Source organism: Saimiri boliviensis, chromosome 12 (genome assembly GCF_048565385.1).
Source record: "Saimiri boliviensis isolate mSaiBol1 chromosome 12, mSaiBol1.pri, whole genome shotgun sequence".
Taxonomy (NCBI): domain Eukaryota; kingdom Metazoa; phylum Chordata; class Mammalia; order Primates; family Cebidae; genus Saimiri; species Saimiri boliviensis.
The window spans coordinates 4123648-4139677 of NC_133460.1; the positions used below are offsets into that span (position 1 = coordinate 4123648).

Below are 16030 nucleotides of genomic sequence, written 5' to 3' on the forward strand. Positions count from 1 at the left end.
AAATCACCAATTGATATTCCAGGAAAATGAAAACAATTAACTAGTATTTAGTTCTGATTGAATCCATTGATCTGTTTTGTGTAATATTATGAAACCACTGAATTAGCCTAATCTGTATATATTAACACTGAAAGAACTCTACAAAAAGCTAATTAAAAATGACAGGTGCATCATGATACATAAAAATGTATATGATACTGTGAATACCATAATGAACACCTACTACATGTATAGGCATGCATATGCAAAATAAAACGATAAACATCAATCTGTAAAAGTGGCTTCCTTTAAGAGGGAGGGAGGAAACCAGGGTGGCAATGGGGTTATTTTGAATCTATTTTAGAAATATCTGTAATTGTTTTTTACTTTTAAAAAATCTAAAGTTTTAATTGCACATGGAAGTACACAAGTCTCAAATTCCATATATCTCCTTCTGATGTAACAAAGTTATATTACTTTTATAAACCTATTAAGTCAAAGACAAAACATTGCCAGTCTCACCATTGAACACAACCCTTAACATTTTGGCATACTATAATTTATCTGAAGTTATGCTGTAAATATGTATTTCAATTTTTTATTACAAGATCCTTTATGGTCTTTCTTTATTCTGCTCATTTTAATGGATATAATCTACCATGTGTATATACTTCAACTTACTGCACTGCTTCATTTTTTGGTACAAAAATGACAAACAACTATGTGATTAACACAGTGCCGGGTTTGTCCCCCACATACCTATCTTAAGAGATACTGACTCTGAGAAGAAATAATCAAAATGTTTGAACATTTTAAATGAGAAGTATGACTGATTAAAAACAGAACTGCATTGTCCTGAGGGGGTCTGCAATACACAGCAACATTTACCACTAGCCCAAAATAACAACATCGAGCAGCCCAGAGAGGAACAAATAACCCAATCGCACATTCTGCTAACCCTGTGGAACTCAGACAGGAGGTATCCTCCAAACCACTTCACATGCCTCATCTCCCTGGAGAAGACTAAAAGCCAGAATAAACTCCGACGGTACTTCTAGGAATGATTAATAATCAACAAGGAGATGGTATTGAAAAGCAAAAAAAAAAAAAAAAACAACCAAACCTCAAATTCTCCCCTCAGCTTAGGGTAATAACCAATCATCAATCAAATTACAAAACTAATTTCCAAGTGATTACTGCATCAGTCCCAAACAAGAATTAAGAAAGAAGAAGGACATGAACAGTCCATTTGCCTTTGTTGTGAAAATGATCTTACTGATGTAGGTGGTTCACTGTAGCAGGTCAGTAGTCAAAACACAGTGCCAATGCACAGGCAAACACAGCTTGTTGTAATAGAATCTCGGATTAAATTAGAAGATTGAGAGGTAGAGAGGATTTCTTGCAAAAGGCCGATGTGTACTTACCATTCGTATAAGGGTTGACGGTCTTTTTATTTGTCATTACACGTGCTGTGGCATTATTTACCTATGTACATAGAAAACTCAAATAAGCACATATTCTAAGGCCAGCTCCCGATTCAATTAGTTGCATGCATTATGACCGTGATTTACTTATTAAAAAAAGAAAACTAAAAACTAAAATGCATTTTAATTTATAGAAGGCAGTAGGTGCATAACAAAATCATACATTTTTAAAATTACATTTACTTCATAACCATTTAACTTACAAATCATTTCAATAAAGCAATGTCATATCATTAAGAGTTTAATAAAGAGACAGTAAAAGCAAATTAAAAGATACTGCACAATTGAAGATTTAAAAGCATGCGTGTACTCCATGGTAACACAGAAACGATAAATATTTTTTAAACATAAAATAAAGTTCATATGAAGGAGCATGCAGTGGAGAAGAGGGAAGAGACAAAGTACAAGGGAACATAAATGTCAGAAAAAGGGACAAACAAGTCTTAGCCGTGTGCAACACTTCAGGAGGAAAAGAACCATCAGGAAAGCAACATCTAGCATTCAACACTTGGAACAAGAGCCTTTTACATTGCAAGAATTAACGAGATCATTCAAGCTTTAAAGTCACAGCTAACAAAAGGATAAAAGAGAAGGGTGCATTGTTTAACACAATATGGAATTAACAATCTGAGTAAGATGTGCACCGGTCATAACTCAATCCAGTCAGTGCCTCCCAGGCTAGCTTAGAACGTACACTCAATTACAGGCGTACCAATATCCAAAAAAATAGAGCATCAAGAAAACTTAATACAACAAGTCAAAAAAATTCACGTGGTATATATATATGTATATAGATATATCAGCACTAAGTACGTGAAACGGCAGATGGACTTCACCACTTACCATTCACCGCCATCGCCAGCATGAGTTTGTATACAGTTACCATGGTTACTGAGAGTTTGGTGAGGGGCCTAAGCGTTATCGTCGAAGGGGAAAATGAAAGGCAAAATATGCAACATCTTACTCCAAAGACTAAAGCATTTTTAACTGGTATTAAAAAAAAAAAAGTTTTAACAAATATGACCCTTTGGCTATGTTGCGGGAGATCCCAGTGGTACAAATAGCAGACTCCGAGTGTCAGCATTTTGGCATTTACGCTTTCCATGGACAGAGGCCAGATACTGAACAGGAAATCCTGTTTGATTATTCACTTGTTATCAAAAGAATACAGAAATTCAAACTGGCTTCTTTAAAAAAAAAAAAAAAAAAAAAAGACATTTAGTAAAAACCTCTCTTTTTTTTTTTTTTTTTTTTAATCTTTTTGTTTTCCCAATTTGGTTTAATTTGCAAACCACTGTGGATCCCTCTTCAACCCTGAAGTGGAAAGAAAAAGAAAAAGAAACTATTCTGTATTTTGTTTGGATTGCAACCCTGTCTATTCTTTGGAACCTACTGCACCCATTGATTATAAAACATGGAAATTAACAAAAAGGAAAAAAAAAAAAACCCTTTTACAATTAACCTTTCTTTTGTCTCACGTTTGCCATCCACCTTTCAGCAGTAATAAGATAACATAATAAAGTAAAATTTAAAAAAAAAAAGTAAGGCCAGTTTTCCTTTTTATATATAAATATATATATATATAAACGATGAGGGGGAAATAGGGTCACATACAAGACGCCAGTGATGCATCTGGAACAACGAATGAGCGTGAAGCAGACATTTATAAAAAAGAGGAAAAGGAAAATATTTTGAACATGCACCTCGATTTTACGGCCCTCTACCACGGTGCCGTGTAATTTCTCCCTCGCCCTGTCGGCATCGGCACTATTTTCGAAAGTTACGAAACCAAATCCCTGCATGCAGGAGGGAGAAGGGAAAACAACATGCAGATTATTATTTCAGTCAACGACCACTTGGAAACGTTCTCTCGCTTTAATCTCTATTTCTTGTCCTGGCTTCAGTTCTGTAACATGCAAATTAGAGAAATTATAAGAGTCCTGAGATGTGCAATCATTAAGCGACAAATGTGAACAAGATTTTTTTTTTTTCTGTCCCCAGTTAGCTGTAACCCCTGAAGAATTCAAAGAAGGATACCAAAAATACCTTTCTAAATGTCACTACGGAAGAAAATAAATCTAACGAAAAGAAAATGAGATCAAAATAAATGTACGGTGTCTTCACAGAGAATAAAATGAAATAACGAGGAAAAGAAAAGGGAACCGCTTTTCTGACATGCAAATTAAAAATAAAATAAAATAAAAACGTGTGCACGAAATTCAACAATGAATGCCAAAATCCTCTAACATTGCCTACAGAGTCATGCTGTGTGGTTTTAAGAACATCGCTTCTTCATGCAGTTTTAGGGTTATTCAAATTTGTCAATTCTACAGCCTTTACTTCTCAAAAACAAAAGTTAAAAGCCTAAAAAAAGGAAAGACCTTTTTTCGGTAATAAATCTTAAGCTCTCTGGTCTAATAAACAAAAAAGTCACATGAAATGAATAGAAATAAACTTCAGTTGATTCAAAATACAAACAATTCAATGTTTGTGTTCATACTTTCCCGCTCTTCAAATTGCATACATGCTTTTGGATTTGACAACCTTCCATATGACTTCATTAACCAGAAAGGGAAAGGTGTACCCACATTGAAAAGTTCTAGCATTAGGTCAGTATTTATTTTTCATATCAACAGGTAGCAAAGGAACGTTGCTAATACAATGTAATTTGTAATAACATTCTGGCCACTTCCTCTTTGACTGATAGATAACAAATATACCCTTTAATTCACCACAGGTACATTTGGCTCTTAACAGTTCAGCCTCAAATAACCCCACTAAACTGCATATTGTCAAAATCCATATTTTGTCTTCACTGACATTGTTCCTAAGAGCACAGAAAATGACACATTATTTTTAAAGCCCCTAAAAATATTTGTACATCTTGTTCAGAAATATACACCAACCTTTCGAACAATTTCCACGTAAATTTGCCCAGCTCTTTCTGATCTCTCACTGCAAAGTGGGTGCAATGATGGAGTATTTTGGGGCTCCTCTTAGCATCGAATAATCCTTGTTGGCTCCAGGCTTAGTTGGGACATTATAATACTCAGTTTCACCAAAGAAATGCACAATAATTACAAAGGCATGGTAGTTACAATCACCAGCTCTAACTCCTAATCCTACATTAGATCTCTATAATGACGTCCAAATTTAAGGCTAAAGAGGAATTGTCCAATGGGCTGGCTAAGAGAAAGTTTCAACAGTCAGAATAGGCTCATCAGCAGCAGAGGATGGAGATGTGGATATATTCAAGTTAGGGTACATGATCGTTGTTGGGATTCCATAGACAGCCGTATGTCAATATCCACTACGGATTAGTTACAAGACCCCTGTGCCCCAGATACCCAAATCCTCGCACATCCAGGTCCTGTAGTCATCCCGTGGAACTTGAGTATAGCGGAAAATCGGCTCTCTGTATAAAAAGGTGGCACATCCTGGGAATACTGCCTTTGGTTGAAAAAAAATTCACATATAATTGGACCTTCACAGTTCAAATCCATGTTGTTCAAGGTTGAACTGTATTGAGAAAAAATACTTTGCTTTTCTTTGGCCGATTGAACCAAATTACCTTCCATAATCTTTCCCATAGTGAGGATCTGAGAGTGGGATAAGCCTGAATCACCTGATTAATTTAGCATCATTTGATCCATAACAGAAGGGTCTTGCCTAGTCTTCTAGGATGCCCACATTGGGTTTGCAAATACGCTTGCTAACTAAATAGCTTGGAAATGATTGTTCTTCAAAGGGAAAAAAGAATTTAGGGGGATTTCACTGTATTTGACAGTTCCAACTCTTGGCCAGTATATCTCAAACTTAGCTGCACATCAGAAGGAACTTGGGAGCACATTAAACGTTCAGATTCCCGAGGCTTGCTTTGTATCCACCGGATTAGAATCCCAGAATGGACTCCAGAAATCTGTTTGCTTACAGAGCTTAAAATGTGTGGCCCAGCGATTTAATTTCCATGACCTCTCATTTCACTACGTGTGATCGAAACCACCAAAGGAAGGTTTCGGGCCAGAGATGGTGGCTCACACCTGTAATTCAAGCACGTTGAAAGGCCAAGGCAGGAGAATTACTTGAGTCCAGGAGTTCAAGTCCAGGCTCAGTAACATGGCAAAACCTCATCTCTACCAAGAAAATTTAGCTGGGTGTAATGGTATGCCCCTTTGATCCCAGCTTGAGCCCAGGAGATTGAAGCAGCAGTGAGCCGTGATCGCACCCCTGCACTCCAGCCTGGATGACAGAGCAAGACCCTGTCTCAAAATCTAAAACAAAAACTAAAAAACTTAGCCAGGTGTGATGGCCTGTACCTGTTGTCTTAGCTATTTGGGAGGCTGAGGTGGGAGCATTCATTGCTTGAGCCCAGGAGGCTGAGGCTGCAGTGAGCTGTGATTTCACCCCTGTATTCCAGCCTGGGTGAGACCCTGTCTCCCTTGTCTCAAAAAGAGAAGATTTTTATTCTTTGTAGTAGGTAGAATTTTATATTGCTGATTTCTATAGGTTTTTGAGAAGGATATCTGACTTGGTTACAGGTAGAGGTAATGCCAAAATCACATGTCCCAGGCTTCTTGGCAACATTCTCTTCCTCCCTGATATGCCTGACTTCTTAGCAACCATAGCCATGCCACATGTTCCAAAAGGAACTACAGAAACTAGCACTGTGGATTTACAGTCTGTCACTAGGCAAGGAAGGAAAAGTCATAGACCCAGTGCACAGCTGGAGGGCTAGCTGGCATCATTTCTGCCTGTGGGAACTAGCAGTCACTGTTAGCACAGCATCAGGAAGAACATAGCCAGGTGACACTGAACGCTCACCCACCTGTCCAACATTAGCCTCGAGAATCTTGCTTTCATGCTTCATGTCTGAACCCAAGGCAAAACCTACTGCCCTGAAATCAGCATTATGCACATGTAGGAGAGAAAAAGGTAGAGAGAGAAATAGATTCTGAATACCAAGGAAGGGGCACACACTAAAAAGGAAATAGCCTAATCTGTTCGCATCAAGGTCTCACTGTTTAAGTGAAGAGAATATATTGATTCTTTTTTATTATTATTCTTATTGTTATTATATTCTGCTAAACTTCTCTCTTTTCTTGTCAGCTGCTCCATACTCAAGTTGAGAGATGCTTAGTTGAGATTTGACAACGTTGGGTCCAGAAAGAGCTTGCTCCAGAAACAGTCCTCGAAATGCCACACAGACTTTCCTACCTGCTCCTTTGGACAATTCTACCTCCCACTGAGATAAGAGAGTGGCATGGTCTCTCTGGGTCATCAGGCTATCAAAATTCTCACCTGGGTGTTGCAACAGAACCAGAGAGACTTCACTGGGTCCTCACCATGAGTGAGGAACCTTTGCTACGAAGTGCAAGGTGCCAGGTAACACTGAGAGCAGGTTGTTTCTTCTGACCCGCCTCATGGTCAGAATTCTAACTCAAGAAAACAGCAATTTGCAGTTTTTAAAAAGATGATGAATATTTTTATCTCTGCCTTAAAAAGCAGAACAAAACAAGCACATTCCGAGCTTGGCTTGCTGAGCACAGGGCTGGATGTGATGCTGATGTGTAACTGCTTAAAAAATCCAGACAGCAAGAAAAAGGGTACAGATAGGGGCGTCAGAGACACACCTTCCCAGAGTTTACCTTCAATGCTACTAAAGAGAAGAAACCTGTGGCCTGTCCCCTGTCATAAGCAGGGACAATGAGTAGGGCAGATAATGGGAATCTTAAGGGGATTGCCAGACTGGCATGACTTGCTTCCTTTAAAATATTTTTGTAAATCATACGTTCTGATCCTCCTGTATCCTACTGTTCTTTTTTTTTGTTTTTTTTTTTGTATTTTTAGGTGATCGTTTCCTTTTTTGCATTCATGCAAATACAACATTTTATCTTCTATTTTTTTTTTTTTTTTGAGATGAGTCTCGCTCTGTTGCCAGGCTGGAGCATAGCAGCACAATCTAGGCTCACTGCAACCTCCGTCTCTGGGTTCAAGTGATTCTCCTGCCTCAGCCTCCTGAGTAGCTGGGACTACAGAGACGTGGCACCACGCCCAGCTGATTGTTGTATTTTTAGCAGAGACGGGGTTTCACCATGTTGGCCAGGATGGTCTCCATGTCTTCACCTCAGGATCTTCCCGCCTCAGCCTCCCAAAGTGCTGGGATTACAGGTGTGAGCCACTGTGCCCAGCCTACCATTTTATATCTTAAATAAAGGCTTAATTAAAGCACCCTGGCTGGATGAATGTACTGATTTTTCATCTTATATGAAAAATCCAGTCCTCTAGTTTCTTGTGCAGAGAACTCATATTTAGAAGAGGGAAGCTGTTGATGAGCATCTGAAGATTCCTTTTCCAGGGGGACTCTGAGCGTCTCATCTTAATTTTATTCCAGGGACCTTTGCACATGCAACTCCTTCTGTCTGGAAGACATCCCTCTTTTCCCTTCCTGGGAAATTCTTAGTCATCTCTCTTTCTTAGCCTAAATGTTCCTTCTTTCCAGAAGCCTTCTCACCTTCTCACGGTATCAGTCTCCCTGTCTGGACTCTGAGCAACCTCTCACATCACCGGAGAACAGCACAGGGTGCTGCAGTCACCCATCATCCTAATCCATCTCCCCTGCTACTCAGGAAAGCTCAGGAGGACACGAAGTACTTCTCTCTTCCTCATGGTTAGCCCTCATGAAAAGCAACAACTCCTTACATCTACTGAATCCAAGATTAAACTGTAGATTTCTTTTTTTCTTTTCTTTTCTAGATGGAGTCTTGCTCTGTCACCAGGCTGGAGTGCAATGGCACAATCTTGGCTCACTGCAATCTCCACCTTCTGGGTTCAAGCAATTCCACTGCCTCAGCCTCTTGAGTAGCTGGGACTACAGAGGCATGCCACCATGCCCTGCTATTTTTTTATATTTTAGTAGAGATGGGGTTTTACCAGGTTTGCAAGGATGGTCTCAATCTCCTGAACTTGTGATCTGCCTGCCTTGGCCTCCCAAGTGGTGGGATTATAGGTATGAGCCACCACACCTAGCCAGATTTCTTAAGTATATACTTAGGGAGTAGCTATATCTGTCTATGGCCCCCAAATAAACTATATCAGAGGTAAATGAGATGGTTGGGTACACCTCCTAAAAAGGAAAAATATAGGATCATTCGCCCTTAAATGCTTACTAACTCTTTCTGACATACCTCTTTAAAATGTAGTGTGTCTGCCTTGCTATTCATACATTAAATACTTATGTGATACATTTCCAAAATAATATAGATACTGCCTGTGCATTTATAGTTTTGGTTGGTTATTGAGAGAAGGTCTCACTCTATCAATCACCCAACCTGGAGTGCAGTGGTGGGATCACAGCTCACTAAAGCCTTGACTTCCTGGGATCAAGCAATCCTCCTGCCTCAGCCTCCCAATTAGCTGGGACTAAAGGTGTGTATTACCATGCCCAGCTAATTTTTAATTATTATTTTATGAAGATGGGGGGGGTCTCACTATGTTGTCCAGGGTGGTCTTGAACTCCTGGCTTCAGGTAATACTCCTACCTCAGCTTCTGAAAGTGCTGGAATGTCAGGTATGAGACACCACGTATGTATAAGGTATGTATAAGGTATATACATACCTCAAGTATGTATAAGGTATATATGTCTGCATACACACTCAGACATACACAGACAACACACACAGCCATCACCACTCAGCGTAGAGTGGCCTGCCTGAATGACTGCTGGAGAATGAAAGGCAAGAAGGTGAATTCCTGGCTCTTCAGGACCCACTAATTTCCTGGCTGGCTGTCCAGCACCAAATGATGAAAATGAGGTCATAGAAATGGTTCAGGTTTCTGAACCATTACAATGAAAATGTTCCCCTAAATAAGGCCCTTTCCCATAAAGGATAATGTCAAGAATGAAAAACATCCCTGTGTGAGCTGCTGCTCCCATTGAGCGGTTCCCAACTGGACTGTCTCAGCGCCATTCCGGCAGAACCGAAACAGTCAGCTCCAACACCTGCAAGATGAGCTCTTTGAGAGCGAGCCTACCCACCGAGTGAGGCTATTTTGGATGTCTCCTAAACCAGAAGAATAAAGATCAAAAAAAGGCAGCTTCACAAAGTCAGGCTCTGGATGCAGCAATTTAAATGGTCTTTTTCCTGAAGCCCCCAGAGACAGGCTAATCATGGGAATGACGGAAGATGTCTTAAAAATAGCATCGCCATTGTACTTTCAAAATAGCGAACGATATTCTTCTAATGTCCCAAAACAGCTCTCAGAAGGAATTAAATAGCTTTCTTCAACTGGCAAAAGTTACAAAACAAAACATAAATTAAACATAGATTTACAAAAAAAAAAAAAAAAAAAAAAAACCCACATCTTTGAAGGCAGTGCTGTTCCAGACAGACTTAGAACAAAGTTGGTCAACATTCGGGTCATCTACAATTTTGCCAACAATACAGAAGGCCCAAGTGAACAGGATTAGGCTGGGTACTTTTTTTTCTCTAAATGCACTATGCTTTGCAGGTATAGAAATAGTCCCTGTAATAATTTTCATACAAGAAGCCGGAAAAGAGATAACTTGGAGAATGATCGTAAAATATCTGAAGCTATGGAAAAGTGACAAGGTCCCTCGATGAGTAGAATCACACAGTGTAATGGATTCTTTTTTGCTTCTGTTTTCACTCATCTGACAGATGACAATATCACTTTGGCCATGGAGGAGGGAATACTGGGATTTTCTGTCCTTGATGTGATCAACATCGTCCTAGTTAATTAGTACTAAATCTACTTAGGAGGGAGGAAGCCTGTCCAAGGAATAAAAAAAAAAAAAAAAAAAAAAAAAAAAATCAAAGGTTTGCTTCATGGGGGAAGGGGGTTATATATACCCCAAAGAGCTGGCACTGTGGCCTGCAACACTTCAAATAAAATCAATCCCGCTTAGTGACCGTCCATGATGCTGACTTGCCCCAAATTGCCTGTGTAAGGAGAGTCAAGGGGCCGAAACCAGTATCTCTCAACATTTGCATTCACAGTCTGAGGATGCTATGAGAACGGAACTAAAAATTCCTGACAGCCTTGGGAGTGGCAGCCAGGAGACCCGACAGAGCTACGGAAAGCATTCACTTTCTGGTTACCAAGATCCGCATCTCTGTTCTTCTCCATCATCTCTCCCTGTTACCCCCCTGTGTCTGCTGATAAGCCTCCTGTGTTGTTTTCCTCCATGGGGATTTTCATGGGGTTCCTGAGTGTTGTGTGCATGTAGGTAGAAAGAAGACAGCTGAACAGCAGCAGCAACAAAAGCCAAACACTAGTAAGCAGCAGGGCGTGTTACATTCACGGGGGAGGTTTGGAATTGGTCTAAAAGGAAAGACACAGCATTGATTGTTTTAAGGACAGGCCTGGAAATCTGGTTACAACACAGATTGCTGAGCCCCAGCTTGACAGTTTCGAATTCAACAGGTCAGGGCCGGAGCCTGAAAACTTGCATTTCTCATCAGTTCCTAGGTGGTGCTGACCTTCCTAGTCTGGGACCACCCTTGGTGAATCACTGACATGGAGCAGGCTTTAGTAGTTTGTGTTTCTTTCTTTTCCCAGCATATTTCTTTCTTTTGTTTGTTTGTTTGTTTTTGAGACAGGATCTTGCTGTGTCACACAGGCTGGGGCACAGTGATGCAATCTTGGCTTACTGCGATCAACACCTCCTGGGTTCAAGTGATTCTACTGCCTCAGCCTCCCAAGTAGCTGGAATTACAGGCGCATGCTACCATACCCTGCTAAGTTTTGTATTTTCAGTAGAGATGAGGTTTTACCGTGTTGGCCAGGCTGGTCTAGAACCCCTGACCTCAAGTGATCCACCCACCTTAGCCTCTCAAACTGCTGGAATTACAGGTTAGAGCTGTATACCTGCCCCATATTTCTGTTTTGAAAAAGAACCTCCCCTGAACCTCAGCCTTTCCATAGAGCCCCTGACTTTTATTAGCACTAGGGAATCTATTTAAAAATAAGTTTCCCTGAAAAAAAACAAACTCACAGCAATGGCAAATTGCGAAATGTGGATTGGTAAACATACTAATGAATAAAATCATATTCAAAAGGTTGGTGTATATGAGATTTTTCTCCCCTAAAACCCAGGAAAATAACTGCACTTTATTAATACAGAATAATCACATATTTACCTGCTCATGAGACTATCAACTCACTTTTTAATATAAAGAACATAATTATCACTGAAAAACAAAAATGTAGCAACATCATTATTTTTTTAAGCATGGATAATTTTCCTCTGGAAACTTGATAAATAAATAAATAAATAAATATATATATATATATATATCTCAAAAAACAGCAATTTAAAATTATCCCCTTATATATATTAAACTGAACCCGACGTCTTTACCACCATTTTGGAAGCAGAAGGTGGTCTCTAAAGGATTTCCCACTGAAGCGTATTTTCACAATGAGCTGATTAAGACAGTGCAGTTGTTTCCCGTTATTCGTAACAAACATTTAAAGACAAACTCAACAATTCTAAAGTGAATTAAGTTGCTTACCTTTGAGCCTCGCTCATTAAAAATAATTTCAACATCTAAGATTTTACCAAATTGCTGCAAAGAAACAGAAATATCTTATAAGCAAGAAGAGAAATGCAGGAGTTACTATGTACACTGGTAATTGTTTCCCATGTCAATTTTTTCCCCCTCTTTGGATATCAAGGATACACATTTTATGGTTTATGGTTAAGTAATGTGCTTGAAACGAGAGAAAAATACGACCACACATAGTATCTCCTTATGAAAGACACCAGCAGGGATTCGATAGAAAATATTCATCGAGACGTTAATTCTTTTTTTTTTTTTTTCTGTGTGCATGACTGCTTTCCCAGGCACTGATGCAGCAAACGTGAAAAGTGGCTAGTATGTATATACAATGAGCCTTCTGATCTACCCACTAAACACTAGGAGAAGCACCCTTGATGAAGTGTGATTTTGATAATGAGTGTCCCACAGGAATTTTAGGTGACTGGCCCCTAGCTCACAAAAAAATATAGGAGCAGCTCAAACATATGAGAAAGGAAATACAAACACAATCACAAACTCCACTACGAGGTACTCATCATAATCACAGTATCAGCAGTTGTGATCAGTGCTTGGGCTGAAATTCTCTCAAGATAATTCTCCATATTGTTAAACAGATTTTAGACAACTAGCATGAATAGGCTCTATCAAAAGTCCAGAAACAAAGACTCAGATTATAAATAAATTATAGACAAATAAAATGCAGACAGCCAGTTACATTTAAATTTCAGATTTTTCAGGATATGTCACACACAATATTTGGGACATACTTATACTTAATAAAATAGTTGTTTATCTGAACATCAAATTCAATGATTGTGTCTTACATATTTTTAAACTTGTGAAATCTGGGGGTCCAAGTGAGAAATGCACATCAAGCAGTTGTTGATTCACATTTCAAAATGGGGAGCATGGGCTCTGAAACTAGGGGTCTCGGATCACCTGCAATCCTTTCCTCCAACCTTGCAATGTTTGCCGTTTTCTGAGATCATGTGAAGGAGTGTGGGCATTTCTTGAGTGTAACAGCCTACCCTGCATACAAGCAGGTGAGCGACGGTGATGTAAAATCATGTACCGTGGCCCAGGGAAAAACAAAATGGGAATTCTACCTCCATGCAGAATGAGAGCAGATGCCCTTCGAGTGATTAAACAGGGCAACATAAATCTTTCCATCCTCTTTGGTTTGGAGCTTTCCTATCATTCCATTTACTTTTGCATTCTGTATTTTAATTGCATCCTTTATGACCCTTGGAGGTTCCGTATTTCCGTCTCTCCCCTGAGTGGAGAGCAGTAAGCATGCTTCGGTGTAGCAGAGAACAGAGTGTGACTGGGGTGAAGGGCAGGATGAGCAAGAAATAAACACTAAGACCACAAGAAAAGCAGGGGAGGCTTGCCTGCCCAATGCGTTTCAGTCACAGAGTATCCAGAGATGCAGACACTGAATGTCAAGAGGGTCCCACTCACATTCCAGAAGCAAATTATTTTGTACACACAGATGCTATCCCCTGGAACGTACAAAGAAAGCTACACTCCCTAGAATAGCAGGAAAAAAAATGTGTATGCCACTTGAATACAGGCAGCTCAATCTTGAAATAAAAATAGTTCTGATTATGGGAAAAAGTAACCCAAAGGGTGTCACTCTGTGCCATAGAAATGTTCCCATTCCTCAGGATCCCCCTGCCCAGCTAGGGGAACTACAGACGTGCATTTTTTCTGGTTGTGAAGTAAAAAACGACTAGTACTTTTGCTCAAAGAGGCATACGAATAGGAAGAAACCAAGGAGAAAAGACTCCGAAGAGAACGTGGAAAGGGGCGACATTGCCAGCACGCGGCATGGAAACACCAGAAAATATGCAGCGAACTCATCCTGCAATCTGTGGACTCGGATCTTTTGGTCAAGAGAATATTCCTTTCCAGAGCATTTTCAGTGCCCTAGTTTTAGGCAGAGGAAAAAAAAAAATCACTGAAAATAGAAGAAAACTTTCAGATTGGGGAAATGACGGATTTGCCGTTCAAATGTGAACTGAATTTCATAGTAAAGAAACCTCCAGTGTTGTGAACTCCCCCAAGCAGTAATTTTGACACAATCACCCTAGAATATTCAGTCTACACAGACACCATCATATTTATTTCAGGCCTAAGAGCCTAGAAGCACATATATTTGCAGAAAGAGAAGCTTGACGAGGACTTCTTCCAAAATCACGATGCAACTGTCGTCTACAGAACCTTCTCTAGGCAGTCAACCCAAAAAACCTTTCTTTCAAAATAGGATCTGATGGAGACAGAACCAATCAAACGGGAGTCTTAACATGTGTCTTTCCCTAAATGAAACAATGACATCAGATGCCCTGAAACAGTATCAAAGTTTGCTTCTCTGGCACTCGCTGTGAGGTTGACGGTTGGCAAAGCCGGTGAAACAAGCCTGAAGAAGAATGCTGATGTCAGCCCCATTTCCAAGACAGTTTTGTACTATATTTATAGTATCAACAGTTTAATTGGGAAGTTTGCTACTAATGATGTAAACACAGCTGGCACATTTTCAACTTAAATAGACACGACTCATTTGCAGACATAACTAGCATTTGTTTGCTCAACAGCAATGTTCAGCTGCATTCAACAACACCTCTCATCCACACAAAGGTGTCTCAATACCCAGGAAAGGCATCATCCCAGTTTTTCTTAGTGTCAGCTTCATGTTCAGAATGCAGAAGTAGAGGGAACCCTGTTGTGTCTCCCCAAAATGGCTTCACTCCTCATAGCATCGTGTTAGATGTAACTTTGCATTAACATTGTAAGTACAGGCAAGCCCGTCTCATGACTAAAAAAAAAAAAAAGTGATTTTGAAATTTTCCTTTGCATGTGCTGAAAGTCATGTGATCTGTTTTTCCGTGATACTAAAGAGAGGCTTCAGTGGACCACTTTCCTGGGGCCCTATTTAGTTTTGTTGTGTGTTTTGACATTATTGTTTAAACAATAGAAACAGGGTCTCCCTATGTGGCCCAGGCTGGTCTCAAACTCTCGAAGTAAAGCAATCCTCCCACCTTGGCCTCCCAAAGTGCTGGGATTACAGATATGAGCTACCACCGTGCCCATCCAAGAGGGGTCTGTATTTTGATCCCTAGAGTAAGGCTGTGAAATCAAGAAAGTTGTGTAAATTTGAGAACTGTACTCATTAAGCGACTGTTTCTGACAATCCAGTGATGGCATCCAGAAGATCCACCCATCTGTTGTAGCAGAGGTCTGGATATATCACAGCCCACTTCTCTCACTTAAAACCCAGAATGTTTAAATTTTAAATGTTAAGTTATACATTCTTAATATTGCAATTAATTTGGTAGAAATCCATATGTTCCTCTCTTGGGATCATCAAATATTTATTTGTAAAGAAAATGCGTGCTCATGCATGATACCTAAGGTGTAGACACAGCTCAAGGAAAAAGTAGCAGAATGGAGCTGGGCGCTGTGGCTCAGGCCTGTAATCCCAGCACTTTGGGAGGCCGAGGCGGGTGGATCACAAGGTCAAGAGATCGAGACCATCCTGCTCAACATGGTGAAACCCCGTCTCTACTAAAATACAAAAAAAAAAATTAGCTGGCATGGTGGTGCTTGCCTATAATCCCAGCTACTCAGGAGGCTGGGGCAGGAGAATTCCCTGAACCCAGGAGGCGGAGGTTGTGGCGAGCCGAGATGGCGCCATTGCACTCCAGCCTGGGTAACAAGAGCCAAACTCCGTCTCAAAAAAAAAAAAAAAAAAAAAAGAAAGAAAGAAAGAAAGAAAAAGTAGCAGGATGTAAAACTACTATTCCTTCCAGTGAAACATCTAGGACTAGTGTCACTGCATATAACAGATCCATTCACTTGAACTTCAGCTGGTATTTTTAAAAGACCGTGACTTCTGCTTTGTATATTGCAACCATAAAACATCTTTTCCAAGGAGCGTTCCATCTCAAATGAAGAAAAAAAGACATACAAGACGAGCTACAGAATTTAATACCAAACATGGAGAC

At 39.9% G+C, this 16030-nt stretch overlaps 1 protein-coding gene across 1 annotated transcript in view; it reads right to left on the reverse strand.

Moving 5' to 3' along the window:
* RBFOX1 (RNA binding fox-1 homolog 1) overlaps positions 1-16030 on the reverse strand; it is a 2539409-nt gene that overhangs the window by 123972 nt on the left and 2399407 nt on the right. The window contains 3 exon segments of the mRNA XM_074383161.1: positions 1404-1464; positions 3167-3259; positions 12000-12053. Coding sequence (XP_074239262.1) covers positions 1404-1464; positions 3167-3259; positions 12000-12053 — 208 coding nt within the window.